The sequence below is a fragment of the Lingula anatina genome, chromosome 6 (assembly GCF_051362555.1).
Source record: "Lingula anatina isolate TDL-2025a chromosome 6, LinAna3.0, whole genome shotgun sequence".
Classification (NCBI taxonomy): Eukaryota; Metazoa; Brachiopoda; class Lingulata; order Lingulida; family Lingulidae; genus Lingula; species Lingula anatina.
In genome coordinates, this window is record NC_141772.1 from 24,213,484 (window position 1) to 24,229,357 (window position 15,874).

General features: G+C 35.4%; 1 protein-coding gene across 9 annotated transcripts in view; it reads left to right on the forward strand.

Moving 5' to 3' along the window:
* Positions 1-1,645: 1,645 nt before the first annotated feature.
* The window catches only part of LOC106172850 (synaptotagmin-1), a 51,793-nt gene continuing 37,564 nt past the window's right edge, over positions 1,646-15,874 (forward strand). For 4 of the 9 annotated variants that reach the window (XM_087016285.1, XM_087016284.1, XM_087016286.1 and 1 more), the window contains exons 1-9: positions 1,647-1,789; positions 3,184-3,476; positions 3,801-3,998; positions 4,355-4,495; positions 4,950-5,069; positions 5,467-5,637; positions 6,060-6,136; positions 6,474-6,603; positions 7,069-7,197. In XM_087016285.1, coding sequence (XP_086872411.1) covers positions 3,255-3,476; positions 3,801-3,998; positions 4,355-4,495; positions 4,950-5,069; positions 5,467-5,637; positions 6,060-6,136; positions 6,474-6,603; positions 7,069-7,197 — 1,188 coding nt within the window. In that variant the 5' untranslated portion in view covers positions 1,647-1,789; positions 3,184-3,254. Of the gene's footprint in view, positions 1,790-3,183; positions 3,477-3,800; positions 3,999-4,354; positions 4,496-4,949; positions 5,070-5,466; positions 5,638-6,059; positions 6,137-6,473; positions 6,604-7,068; positions 7,198-8,081; positions 9,185-9,215; positions 12,737-15,800; positions 15,843-15,874 lie in introns of those variants that run through there. The other 5 variants (XM_087016280.1, XM_087016283.1, XM_013553762.2 and 2 more) reach the window with 5 other exon arrangements.

The following is a 15,874-nucleotide window of genomic DNA, read 5'->3' on the forward strand; positions in this document are numbered from 1 at the left end:
TGCTGCTCTACGGGCCAAATTATTCCTTTTTCGTCTCTGTTTTCAAAGATAATAGAACAGAAGAGCTTTTTTCCTTCGATCGCCTTCAGCCGCCATGGTTTCTTCACCACGAGTATAACTGATGAGCATGCGCACTTAATATTTCTCAGGTAGCTTCCACATGGCGAACGGAGCCGAGATTTAATTACTGTACCCCGCAGGGACGACGTGTGGGGAGGCGGAGAGACTATTAAAAGATTAGGCGGTTTTTCTTTCATGTACGTCCACCATTTTTAGGTCACCGGCTTTGTAAAGCCTGGCTTAACTCGTTGAGAATGCGCTCTAAGAACATATGTTTAGGATAAAAGGACATGCACTTTCTCTCTCTTTCTCATATTTTTCACCTAATTATCACTTTACATTGAAAATGCCCCATGGTTGTTTTCCAATGCAGACTTAAAGACATTTAAATTCCTTGAACATAATTTTATCTGAAGCATACCTAATTTTGTTCACAGTCAAGATGGTAGCCATGATATCATGTAACTTTTAAAAAAACCCCGTTTTATACGCAGTACTAGGCCATAACTCAAAACACCGCAACATTATCTTGTGTAATAAAGTGAAAACAAAACCATGCTCTGTATACATCTTGTGAATGCCAGCTAGGAAGGGGGAAATATTAATTGGATGTAAGGAATAATGAAATCTTGTCTATTTTTCTCTTGACCACCATTTGAAGACAATGAGTAATTTTTTTTGAGTTGGAACCAAAAAGGTTACAGCTCTCTTCCCAGTTATGGTTATGACTTGATCATTTCAATGGGGGAAAATTATCAATTTTTTAGGTACATAATTTTGGAGTCAATAAAAATACAATTCTATGTAGCAAATTTGTGCTTTTACTGTATAGTGTGCAGATGAGCTAAGTCAAGGAAGGGCATATATACATATACGGATAATATACCCATGCAGTATATGTATGTTGTTCACTGGATCTTGGTTTTATTTCATGCAGAAATTCACAAGACACATAAAAACTAAAAAAAAGGCCAAAATGGCAATAATGCACTCACTTCCCATGATTTACCATGCTGAAATTTACTTTTACAAAATTTGATAAATTTTAATAATTAATAATCAGTATTAAAAACTCTCCACTTCTGTCATTCCTTAAACTATAAATTCTAAGTAAAGAAAATGGAAATAACTGATTAAAATGATAGAATACACTACGTGTTCCTCCCACGGAGACACTGTGTTGAATGAAATAAAATGTCTACTAAGCTAATGGGAGTAGCCTTAAACCTAAAGTTGTCACTTTGCAAATGTACGTTGCATCAGATGTACTGGATTACCTGGCTCCTCAAGCACAATACAAGAAAAGCAATATTAACCTCACACACTCAATTAGAATATAACTTTTTGGTAAAATGTTTTTGAATTGTGTTGCTACACCTCAAAAGGTATGCTCTGATTTTTAAAATAAATAAAAATTTATTATTTAAAAAGCACAGTTATTTGTAAACTTCACAATAACCCCGTTGAAATGACCATAATGCAATAACTTAAAATGTGTACAGACTTCCATATACAAAATCTGTAACTATGCAGACAAAGAAGCATGACTTTGGAAAAACTTTTTCGGATCAATTAGACGTACAATTGCCACCCTTTACCAGGGGTAATCCTAGAGAGATTGCCACGCTCCGGCGCTGCCGTGTTTATTTTGATCACGTGACGTATACGTGGGGCTCTCGGATAGGTCAGTGGGTGGCACCAAATTAAATCCAAGATGGTGGCAGTGCAGGTAAACAATTTCCTAAGATACGATATTAATACATGATTGAACCAAATCAATTAAACTTCTTGAACTATGTTAAAGTTCTTTCACTTAACAGACTACGAGAATAGCATGTTGAGTTGCTAGTAATTTTAACATTTAAAAGTAATCAGTGCTTTGTCGATTAGAAGATAGATAAATTCATTTGCAAGTGGCAAAAAAAAAAAAAAAAAAAAAAAAAAAAAACTGTTTGGCATTGCTTTAGTGATTGCAAAAAAAGGGCCGGTTTTTATTTCGTAATCTTACTAAGTTGTATTTCCAATTGTTTCACAGAAGCCAGCACAGTTTACAATAAGATTTCATAAACAGGGCATCTTAATATTTTATGGGTTAAATCAAGGAGTTATAACTCCTTGGTTAAATCACGCTCGGCTGTCACCTTGATTGGATAGTAAACGATTGTTGTAAAATCGCTAAATGATATTAAAACCGGGTGCATAAACTTGAAAACCACCTAGGAAAACCTTAGACTGCCACATTAATCCAATTCTATGCAAAAATAAACTAACAAGTGGTTAAAGCCTTCAAACCGAATGTCGTAAAGTGCCCATATACCTCCATAGAGACAATAAAATAGTGTAAGCTTGTGAAACAAAACTCAACCATTTTCAACATAATAATCGAAATAAAATACTGCCGGGCATCGGAGCGGCCTTATTTTGGTCCACTCTAACCTCCAATTAAGAAAAAGAAGCCATGCCATTGGACAATACAACCTCTGCGGTTACGTCACTTCCTGATTTGAATAGTGTAGAGGACCGATTCAAACATCAGAGGTAGAATTTGGCTTTACGGTTTGATTGTGCGTATGCCATGCACGGAATTTACCAACGAGCGACGGGATGATGTAGCCTGCAGTATTTGCGGTAAGCGTGCCAAGTTTTAGGCCGCTCCGATGCCCGGCAGTATTTTATTTCAATTATTATGTTTAAGTTGGTTGAGTTTTGTTTCACAAGCTCACTCTATTTTATTGTCTCTATGGAGGTATATGGGGACTTTACGACATTCGGTTTGAAGGCTTTAACCACTTGTTATAGTTTATTTTTGCATTGTATTGGATTAATGTGGTAGTCCAAGGTTGCTCTAGGTGGTTTTCAAGTTTATGCACCCGGTTTTAATATCATTTAGCGATTTTACGACAATCGTTTACTATCCAATCAAGGTGACAGCCGAGCGTGGGTTAAATATACAGTACAGGGTACAATGATAAATTCGGTGTAGCTGAATAGCGCAATACAGCGCAACACAGTGCATCACAGAGCAGTGCACTTGAAAAAACAATAAAGTACTGTTTGCTTTAAAATGTGTTAAACCTGTATCCATTGATGAAAAGCACACTTATAGAAAGAAATCAATTTCAGGGGGTGGACAAAAACACCTAAGACTAAAGATATAAGATATACTCTGGTCAGCCTATTTCAACAGTTTCAAGATGGGTGCTAAACAGTCAGTAGAGTTACCAGTAGCAGATGAAGAGGCTGGTGACCCTGTACATGACCTTCACCTTGACCTTCAAGGTCGCAGAAGGAATACCCAGTATGCCCAGCGTCTCCAGGGCATGGCCAGGATGATGACCAATCCAAGACACACCAGGACCAAAGCCAGGCTTGGGGCGGCGGTGGTGGAGGAAGAGGAAGACTTCGCTGGCAATAAGGTACTGATGTGTGTGAACTGCTCATAATGGAAATCATCATACAAATCTGTCAGCAATTTAAGATGTCACACTATCAGACATGGGGACACTACCTGTACGACTGGTTATGACCACTCGAAATGCCAGAGGACCTGCAAGATTTTTGATATAGTGGGTTCTCTGGACTGGTATGATTTAGGTGAAAATACATTATGTATCAAAGAATGAATCACATGTAACCATAAGCTTAACAAAATTATAAAATACTTACTTTGGACCAGCATAGAGATAGGAGGGTTCACAGATTTTTTGTAGTGCAGGTCCTCCCTATCATTATTTTTTCAGGAAGGGAAGGAATTAATGAAGCAGCTGTACAAAAAGCTTGACCCGACAGTGATGAAGACAATTGGGGTCATCCAGGGTGAGATACAGCTGTCATTTAAGTATGATTTCAACAGTGAGCTGCTGCTGATAAAGGTCATCAAATGCAGAGATCTGGACGCCAAGGACCTGAGAGGGAAGAATGCTAACACTTATGTCAAGGTGGGTAGACTGGCTGTGAGGGATGTACGTCAGTATTCTGATAGCACACCCCTTCTGATCAGTAAATGAAAAGTTGCCACTGGTCGATAACAGGTATGCTGCAGCCTGCAGTCAATATAATTAGATGTGTGCCAAGCTTTTTTCATTAACTAAAAAAAGAAGACTTTTGAATTTTACAACTTTTTTATTTTTTGGTTTTACGTATATTGTTGTTATTCTGTTATTAGACAAAAGCTATAGTTTATACAATTACCAAAATGTTCAATTACCAAGAACAACACAAGTGGTGTTCCCTTTTATTTTGTAGCTTAGTTTTCAACCATGAAATACATTAACATGCAGACTTATATTTTCAGCTTTCCCTGTTTCCTGATGACGACCAACAAAGGTCCAAGAGCACCCAAGTTGTGAAGCAGTCCCTGAATCCAGTCTACAGTGAGATTTTCTCCTATGTGATACAGGAGCCTGGTCTGGTTGATAGCAGACTAATAGTACAGGTGACTGGGTGGACTGTAGGGGGTGGTAGTTTACATATGGCCACATTTGTAACAGTGGGCTAACTAGTCCATGGATCAAATATGGCGACAAACTTAATAGCTTGTTGTCTAATCTACTTATAGACACTGAATAGATTCCCTGCATGGAATATGCAACAAGCATGCAAGTGGGTCAGCCATATTTGATCTGTGCACCAGTGAATGTGAATATGGCCTCTGATATCATCTGTAAAATCTGTGTATGGAATGGGATGACCCCAACAAGACTCTTGGGTCAAGTCTTTGCATTACTGGGAATATTGAAGTTTATTTTTTATTTATTAATTTTTTTAATTATTCAATTATTTTTTAGTAGAAATTTTAGATATTGTATAAGGTAAGTGACTGAGGAAGAACAGTTTTGAAATCTGGTAAAATCACACAGCATGTGATCACTTTTTTATGAACGTTGCAGGTATGGAACAAAGATGTCATGGGTCGTGATGACTTCATGGGCGAGTGTTTGGTGAAACTGAATGCATTTAATTTCCGAGAAGATCCAGTGCACACAGCGTGGTATGACCTACAGATGGAGGTATGCCATGGTTTATTATTATTACTCAGTACTTTATATATGAGTGAGAAGTGTACATTTTGGTTTATTTCTTAAGATTTAATTGTTTGATAGTCGTCATGTGACCAGTGTTTTTAGCTATCAGTTTCGTAAACTTACCTTGTTTTATTCTAGAATACTAAAAACAGTTGTAAGAGCAGATTTATGTGGTATGCTTTTGTTTTAGTTGCTGTTGAGACATTTTTCTAAAAGCAATTTCTTTTTTTAAAACAAAACACTGCAGATTATGATGATATCATTTATGACTTGGTCTCTGAAGATGGTAGCGGAATATTTGGGGATCTGACCCTGGCTACCAGTGGTCACTCTTTCCCCCTCTTGACCAGAGAGATGTCACTGTAAATGTTCATTATTTCAGACTGACCTGGGGATATCAGGAGACTTAAACCTTACCCTGGCCTACAGACTCCCCCAGACCCTGCTGGTCACCGTCCACTCAGCAACTGACCTGTCCAAGAAGAATGGTGACCGGTCAAGTCCCTTTGTGAAGGTCACTATACCAGGGGTGGCACAGGTGGAACAGACTGAGGTGTGGTCTTCTTCTTCTTCTTCTTCTTCGTGGCAGTAGCAGTAGTAGATTATAGTAGTAATACTAGTAGTAGTAGTAGTAGCAGTAGTAGTAATATTATTATTATTATTATTATTATTGTCACTTCAAGAGTCAGATTTACTTAGACTCTGCCATTCTATCAGGAGAATTGGTTTGTCTCCGCAGGTATCAAAATTTCCACAAGGAAATGTCAAGTGAAATTATGTATACATGTAAAAAGACTTTTTATCTTGATGTGATAATTTCCAGAAATGTTTTTTATCACTGACCTTTCCACAAACACAAATAGTATTTATTATACTTCCAGATCATCAAGGGCACCGTGAACCCTGTGGCACACATACAAACACATCGATTTACAAATAGTACATAACTATATAGAGATATTATTATACTTCCAGATCATCAAAGGAACCCTAAACCCAGTGTGGGAGGAGACATTTGAGTTCCAGGTGCCTCAGGAAGAGTTTGGCTACAGGTAAAGCATACAACAACTTATTTTATGATTTAGTTTGGTTCATATTTTAGAAGTTTTATTTGAGGTCAGTGTTAAGTAAATCATCCTTCTCATCAAAGGGGCTAGATTAGAAAAGTATATTAAGATTTAAAAATGTACATGAAAAAGGTAAAACCTGGTGTTGCAAAATAAGATTATTCACTAGACATAAAAACCCTTACATCCCTCCTTGCTGATACTTACCAAAATATGACTGTTCTATAGACATAAAATCCCTTAGGTTCCTCCTTGCAAATATCTAGTATTCTAAATTGAAACTATTCTGTAGACATAAAATCCCTTACGTACCTCTTTTCAGGTACCTGGTGTTTCAGGTGATAGACTCCAGTGCAGACGCTGAGAGTGACGCTCTTGGTCAGGTGATCATTGACCTAAACAACCTTGACCCAGAACATGGCTACAGCGGACCCTTTGGACTAGAAGATTTGGTAATTGGGGAATGTTTTCACATTTGTTTTTAAAATTTTATTGTTTTATAGACCTACTATTCATATGCATTATAGTCTAGACAAAACTTCACTCAGTTATGGTAATAGAAAGTTTGAGGCAAAACATGAACAATGAAAGTAAGAAATTTTGACCATCTATCAATGAAAGATTAGTATTGTTTTTGTACTGCCTTCATTTTTTGGAAAGACATTTATTTTTGTCCTAAGTAGTATAAAATGATAGTATTGCTTACCAATATGCTAGTTGATTGAATGTAAGTTGAAAAATTAATTGTTATGTTGACAGCTTCATGATTGTTTGATAATTGTAATCACACCCAACACATTCTCTGCATCACACCTGACACAATATGAATTGAAAAGTCATGACTAAGTTTTCTCTGAAGTTTCTGTCATAGATACCATATTTCGGGTCAAGTTTACATTTTCAGAATTTATTTTCAGAAAAACAGTGAGCGTCTAAGAGACAAATGGGCCCAGAAAGCCCTAGTTCAGGAGTTCAGAGAGTCCCTACTGGCACACTCCACCTTTAAAGAACCAAAGTTCCTCTTCCAAAAACAGTCTGGGAATAAAGTGAGTGAGGGTTTGGGAATGTTTTCAATTAAATTTAAAAAATAAATTAAAGAAGAAACCTATTTAAATTAGATATATCAATTTTTGATCTAGAAGATTATGTTGAATTTATTTGATTGAAAGGTAAGGACTATTTCCCATGATGCTCTCCTTGCATTATTTTTTAGTTGATATTTGAGGCTTTTGATTAAAACTAATTCAGATGTGTTCATTTGTTGCTGTCACATCAAGTCAGTAGATTGTTAGCATGTCTAACTAGATGTTATATTTTTGTTTGTTTGCTCTCATGTTTTAATGTGGTGACACACAAGGAAGTTAAATATGTCATTGTTTGGTCATATACTGCAATTACCCAATGTTTTCAATGGGAAAAAAATTAATGTTACAGAGATGAATTTTTTAAAGTCATATATTCTTAAAATTAGAACATTCATATTGAGTGGTAGACTAAAAAGCAGGCCACCTTATAGTTCTTTATTGAACATTTAAAGAACCACAAATGTTAACATGGAGATATATATTTCAGTGATTCCAGAATGGCATATCTGAAAAATTGATAATTATTCACCATTGAAAATATTGCATCATTACTGTCCTTACCCATGTTTGCTTTCATTGCAAGGCTGCTTTCTTTATCTCATCACTAACTCCTAAACCTAAAACATAGTGACCAGATTTACATACGCAGAGTGACCACAGGGGATTTAACCTGCTGATAATTTTTTTTTGTTTAAGGATGTCTTATTATTGTACATCTACATTTCTTATTGGAATTCAGTATATTTAAATTGAATGTATCATAATGTGTATATTTTGATGGAAGTTCATCTGTGTAGTCTTTTGATTATGTTATATGCTTAAACTTTTCAATTTCCACACTTGAGCTGACTATTGAAAGTTCAAATGCTAGGGAACCGTGCTCAGTCTTATAGTAACGCACACTGAAGAAGTTCACAGTAGTGATCGAAAGTTTTCTTTGGTACACATCAAGTAAGTGTAGAAATTGAAAAGTTTTGGTGTATAACATAATCTGTATGTGTCTCGTTCTTTTACATTTTTGTTAAAATTTAGTTATTGTTCATAGCCATAAAATCATTGCCTTTTACTTCTCTCCCAGAATTTTTCAATTGTGAAATAAAATTTAAAAAATAATAAAAATAATAATAATCCAAAGTCACCATATTTTATAAAGTAGCACAATGCTGTGAAGAACCAGTGGAGTAAAAGCAACAGTAATTGTCTGATCAGTCACTCCATCAAAAATGACAGCAGGAAATATTACCAGTCATTTTAACTGTCATTTATAATGGTCACTTTCTACTGTTATTACTACCTTTATCTCTGAGTGGATGACCGCATCCCTCAGTCTAGGTGTGGTAGTTTAGATGTTGTGGTGAAAAGTTCTCAGGTGAAAATACACTAAAAGCTACTAGTCATCAGTAGCACATTTGGCCTCACATTTTCCTTGTTTTTCTTGGAGTTTTTTTAACAGTTTGAATGTTCGCTTACAGTTTTCAAATTGTTCAATAATTGTGGGCGTGGCCAAAGTTGTCACACTGCACTTGCTGTGAGTCATATCTACTTGTAACACTTAATATTTGACAAGTACTAGAACTTTCTGTAAACTGTGTTTTTATCCTACCCCTTCCTGTCTGCTGCTTTCTTTCCTGGATTTGCCACTCAAACTCCTTTATTAGGTGAATTTTGAGCTATGTATTTTCTGTAATTTGCACTACAAGCCATGCATGTTTCATTTTTTTTCAATTTAGCAGGTTTCTTCTAGTGAAAAAAAATTAGAGCTCTAGTCTAATTTGCTACCAATAGATGTCGCTGTAGGTTGCTGCTTTGCCTGTAGAGGTCACTGTTGTAGTATAGTGTCCGTGACTGTTTCCATCTACTCAAATTCTTATCTTCTGATCACTATCAGATCATCAATTTTTTTTCAGTCAGAAGTTGTTTATTTTGTTTTACTACAGAAAAATAAAAATAAATGGGCACCTTCTTTCTCTTCATTATAGGTGATCACAGTCACAAGTCGTAAGGCTGGAACACAAGCTAAGCTACGAATAGTCAATGGATTACCTGTGTATTGAGACAGGTTCATTGGATTCGGAACTTTTTATCAGAAGTTTTTTTTTTTTTGCAATTTATTAAGCTTTGAATATGCTGTGAGAAGAAAATCCATATTTAGATATATAACGGGAAACTTGCTTGTTCTGCTAAATACAGTTTTTTGCCAAAACAGCAGGGGAACAGGTTTTTTGGAGGGTGTGTGTGTGCGTGTGGATAAAGTGCTGTCAGTCAGACCATACAATTAATATGTGAGGAAAATGCAAAGATTCCATAACTGTTTATTTTGAGGACTTTATGCAGTGCTCTTTTAGCTCTGTCATATTATATTTACGTTTAAAGTATCACTTTCCAATATATATATATATATATATATGAGGAACAAGGTATTTGTCTTACATTAGACAACTGTTATGGCTGAAAAGTCTTTTTAAGTAGTTTAATTTTTGAAAATAACATATAAATCTACATATCTATATTTTATATATCTCTAAGAAGATGTTTACATCTCTCCTCCGTCCACAAAGCCTAAGGTCACTTGTATGTAATATATTGGTTACTGCTCAAGGTGTTTGTCATGTGAATGTTAGCACAGTGTCAGGTGATATATGACATGGGTATAGTTGTGATGGTAAGGACACCAACCCCCCTCATCCCCCCTCCTCCGTGTCTCTCTTTGTCTCTCCTTCTCTCCTTCTTTCCCCCCCTCTCTCTCTCTCTCTCTCTCTCTCACTGACAAGAGCGGATGTCATTTGTCATACTTTTTATTTATTACAGTGCTCTCAACTGTGGAATTTGTATGTCATGCAAAAGTTGCCAAAACGTCTGCATTGTCTTTTATATGATGTCCCTCACACATTTATTCTCCTGCTGTAGATGCTGTAAACGTCTGCCATTGCCCCTTTTCTTTTTTTCTTTTTTGTTTGTCCCAAACACCCCAGTGACAGTAACTTCACACTCCTGCCTTGTTTTTTTCTCCAAGTCATGACTTAGCGTCATCTGTGGACACCTTAAAGTGGAGGCCTTATCAACAATGGATCAGCTGTAAGATCTGATATCTTCTCATGATGTCTTTATTAAGGGCTTAATCGTGTTCACTGTGGAGAGAGATAGAACTGATTTCAGCGCGGGCACACGGCTCCCACTAGGTGTTTGCCTTGTGTGCACTAACACCCTTAGAAATTAGTAATCAAGATGTCGCGCACGTTTGTCCCCCAAGTTAGTAATTACGCCATCCGGCCCAACCGACACACTCATACTATAATGTCCACTATAAGAATCTATGAGAGGAAATTGTATGAGGAAATATAGGAGACTCTTAGCCTGAAAATATTTTTTATCTATCAAATGATTAACAGTTAAATTTCAATTTTTGGGCTATGCACTTCAAAATTGAATTCTTCTTTGCTTCACTTCTTATTTCATGTTTATCTTACTTTGTAAGAGAGAGCGTATTTTAATGCCTGGAGTATGGAGTTTCGTTATCCTTATTCAGAATATGTTTTACAGTTTGTATGTTTGATATCATAAGTCAAAATTATTAAGCAATTTTTCAGAAGGAAGTAATTTAATTTGGATTAACTTCTAAAGTGATGTATGCCCTTACTTACTTACTTAATTTCAATATTAATTCTGTATTGAAACAGTTTTAACATTTATAATTAACTTGAAAAAAAGTATCTAATCTTGAACAATTTTTTCCTAATGATTGCCAGTAATTGCAACATAGTTGGCAGCTTGATGCAGTTGGCAGTGACATGACATTCAGAGGGGGAAGTTGAAGTTCTCTCTATTTAGGAGCTTTATCTCACTATGATTGTGTACTTGTGATAAAAGTATGTTTCAATATATAAACAGTGCAACAGTAGGAATATGCATGTATGCATGCCAGTGGTTTTGTTGAATGCTTTCATGTGCATGCATGCATGCAAGTGCATACACACACACATACGCATACACACACATACACGTACACACACATACGCGTACACACACACACGCATACACAGTTAGATGCAGTACAGGTAAAGTTCACATATTTCATATAAAAACATGCTAGGTCAGATGTAACAACAGACATAAAAACCAACAGTTTCAACGTCATGTCACTGCGGAGCTGAAAGTATTCTTATTAAGCAGTTGAAATTGAGTGTTTGCATGTTGGGAGTAATTTTGTTAAAAAATTTGTCATTAGTCAAGCTACTGGATACGGCCGCCCATGCTGTCTCCTACTGAAACGAAATACCATTCCATTAAATGCTGCCCCTCCCTCCTCGCCATAGTAATGATCTTTGACATAAAATAAGTAAGGCTCAAATAGTTTTATGTTTTTGAATATCATAACTAAAAAACACTGTCCTTATTTTGTAGAATCTTGAAACTGCATTTTGGAAAAAATGTCAGTAACTTCTGATCATAAGAAAAAGAAGTGATTTGCAATATTTATGTTGACGTAAAATTAATTTGTTCCAGAACAAATCTCGGTGGTCAGTGCACCAGTTGACAAATGAGTCGCACTAATTATATTGTCCAGCGCCATGCCACTAGTTGTTGTCAATGACCAGGGACATGAGCACATTTTTTATTAATATCATTACTTCTACAGCATCCAAAATTTGCATAATTTTTCCATGAGGCACGTAGGTCAAATTGCTCAGTTGCTATGATTTATTGCTGCCACGGCAACATGGGAATTGCGCCTTCCACCATCTTGGATACTGTCTGCTGTTTGAGTTATTATTTAGTCTGAAATCGTTTGTCATATTTTTTGATATATTGCTCTCTCTCAGATGATTTTTGGATATGATTTTATGGTGTTAAACTTAAAGTGTATAGCTACATATAGTAAGAAAGTTCCATTTTTGAAAATTGTGATCTTTGAACATATGATTATGATTTATGTTGAAATATTTCCCAGTGCAGTATTTGTTCTCTTAATATATCAGTTACATGGGTATGTGCTATTTCTCTTCTTTTATCCTTGGTTCCTTGGTTGGTGAAGAAGTGGCTTTGTGTGTATTGAAAAAAAAAACTGAAACCCTTATGACTGAATACATTACATGTGACAACTATTTTTACCCAAGCTGGACTTGGGTTTTTTATATATAGATTTAAAAATAATGCTTGACATTTCTAGACTAGTTAACTAAAATTAGTCAAAATTTAAGTATGGTATTAAGTCAGACTATTTAATCAAGAACTGAATTATATAAGTATTTCTTTATAGATTTTTTATTGTACTAAGTTTAAACTGTATGGGTAGACCTGTACTTACTCTTATGGTAGTCTCTAGTCTTTCTTGAAAAATATTTTTATAAATTTATTGTCACCTGTGTTGTCACCTTGATTACATGTAATTTTTGGAGATTTATGTTTAGATTTAAATTCATAAATAAGTTTAAAATATCTAATAAATATGAATAAGATATAAAGACAGATAATGGTTTGAGAATAAAAATTTTATTAAAAAGCTAAGAGTTGTGTTAATTTCTTTGAAAAATGATTTCTGTAGGTATTGTGGAATATTGTGGCATTTGTCCCTAGTTTCATTTCAACTGAATAAATTCAATTGTAATAATGGCAGTTGACCTCAGTAATGGCGACTGATTTCATAGAGCATCAAGTCTCCTAAACACACAACTATATCAACATAATGAAATCAAAGGTGGTGGATTTATTTGATTTAATCTGCCAATTTCTTGTTGGTACATAAAGCAGGCCATTAATTTATTAGATTATATGTCTAATTACACAGACATTATACAATTTCATCTCCACTAGACCAAATTACTCTCTGAAAGCTAAGTGGGGGATGATTGAGTCTATTCCTGGACTGGTATCAGTTTTCATATACCTGTCAATAAAATTATATCAAATGGAAATTTCAGGATCAGTAAAAATGATTATGATATTATGGAAGTGATCTGTGTTTTATCAGCTTTTGATTGCTTCTGATTATTTTATTACAACATGATCAGTGGAGAGAAGGATGGGTTTGATCAGAAATGTTAAGGATACTGTCATTATGGAGGCTACGTGGTTTATAAGAGCCTCTGAGCCTGAATTTTGGGATGATACCATGGTGTTTTCTTGGAAATTATTGCAAATAAATATGTAAAGTGCAACTTTATATGGAAATATTCAAGCTAAGATTGCAGAGTGGTTTTGTATTTCTTTTCTGAAGAGATTTTTATGTTAGAAAAAAAAAACTGAAAAGATAATTTGTGGAGGGGTCAATTTATACTTTTTGGCGATTGTAACTTTGGTCTACAAAAAGAAATGTTGGAAAAAGTGAGTTTTATAATCTTTTGAAGAAAAAAATGTCTGGACTAAGTGTTGAAGATATAATTTATCTCAATTTTTAAAATAAACAAAATGAATAATGATTGAAATAAGATATTAAGAACACAACAAAAAATATCTCCAGACAAAAACATTAAAAAATATACAAGTCATATTAGGAAGAAGTGGACATTTTCTTTCCTAAAAAAATCCATGGCAATTTGTTTATTTTGGCTCTTTCCAACTGCTTCATTTTGTTCCCTTCCAATTTTACAAGAAGTGACAACACAAAGGCTGACAGGCTCTGACAAGTGCGTGGTACTTTTAGCCGCAGTTCTGCCACCATGCTTAGTTTTTCTTTCAGGCACGTTTTCTGGATCAAATTCTACAAAGAACTCGGCTACATGACAACACGAGAGGCAGACGACACTATGAAGTGAAGACATTTCATACAGCCTGGGTCAGGGTTGCTTATTGTTTGCAGTAAATAGAAGTTATGATGATAATATCAATTTTGTAAATTTAGGTTGTGAAGGATCTTTTCTAGATTATACCATGGACCTGGCTTCACCCATATTCTACTACCCAAAAGTTTATATTAAAGATGCTATGAATGTTTTTATTAAAATAATAAGGAGAGCTTCAGAAAGAGGACAATGATGGTTTGTCCAAAGTGGACAAAATAAATTGTGATGGGACACGATCTCCAATTACCTTGAAGTTTTTTTCTGCAATGAGAACACATTTACGATGGGTGGATAATGAAAAGGAGGAGACCTCTCCGAAAATGATTGGCTGACAGTACTTAAACTAAGTGACAAAAACAGGTTATTTTAAGTGCAAAGTTTTTTTTTCGAGGAAAAAATTTACTTTTAAATTCCTTTTGTCATTGATTCTGTAAATACTACACATTTACTTTGCGCACAAGACAGGCTTTATACTAAAATCATTAGATGAATAAAATAAATAAAGAAAGATTCTTGATAACAATAAGAGATGATAAAATGTTAAAAGATTATTTTTTTCGCTGGAAGTTTTATCTACAAACTTAAGGGGATACTAACAATGGTATCAGTGAGCAAGAGAAAATAAATAGTACTGAAATTGTGATGTTAAAATGTTAAGAGGGTTCTTTGCTTTGAATCAAGAGGTCTGATCTAGAGATAGAGAGGAGAGAATAGCATGGAATCCACACTGAGAGAGTGTCTACCACTGGGACGCTTTCTATTTAAAAACCTGCTGGATTTACTTAAAAGGAAAACAGCCGTTCATTTGGAATTGAATTCAAAAACATACCATAGCTAAATAAATAGCTGTTTTTTTCCACCTAGGCATCAGAGTTTTCATCTATTGTCGCGTGCTTTCGCAGTGAGCTTGAACAAACAACTTTACAAGCTCAAATCCAAAGCATTTACTCTCTGACGGTGACTGCAGGGGCTAGCCAAACAGTTGATTCTGTCTCAACTTTGTTTGGACTCCACAGAAACCTGGCAATGGAACGTTTTAAAATCAAACAGACTTGCTGTCTTTTTCTTAACCAAGTAATTTGCAAGAAAATATTTTTTGAGGCTAATGTTGTTTGAATAATGGGAGAAGATCAACCACACACCTCCAATAGCTAACTACTGTTACAGAGTGGCTGCCTCCCCAAACAGCTGACTGTTTTCATACATTTACAGGGATAATTAGCATTATTATGATGTTTTCTGAGATAACATAGGCATGCGACCATACTTTTTATTTCATTGCAACACCGTGGAGTTCTTATCATTCAGGCATGGACACTTACACATTTTGCATTCATTTTGCAAAGCTGGACTCTGTCATGTAGGTTTTGAGTTAATAAAGTATCAAAAGGCATGTATTTGGCATCAAAAAGGTAGGACAAACACTGTTGTTTTTATTGTTTGAAAGTGTATCAGCAGGTGCTTTACTTCATATTCAGTTGATTGATATAGTTTAGTCTCTCTCTCTCTCTACTTCTCTTTTTCATTCCTTCCTTTCTTCCTCTTTCCTATGATCTGTTGATTTTTCTCTCATCCCCCCCTTTCCTCTCTCCCCCCTTTCTTGCTGCATTTCTTCTGTTGTTCTCCTATTGCTTTCTTTCTCTCTTCCTTTCTCTCTTCCTATCTCCCTCTTTCCATCACTTTGTTTTTCTTCCATTGATTCCTCCCTCCTTTCTTCCTTCCTTCATAGCATTCCCATTCATTGTTCACTTGGGGTGCCCTAAAATTGGGTAATTATTCTTCCAGTACGGCTGCTCCTCCCACTGTAACTAGACAGGACAGGTAAGGAGCCCACTGTTAGATCATACAGCAACACAAGG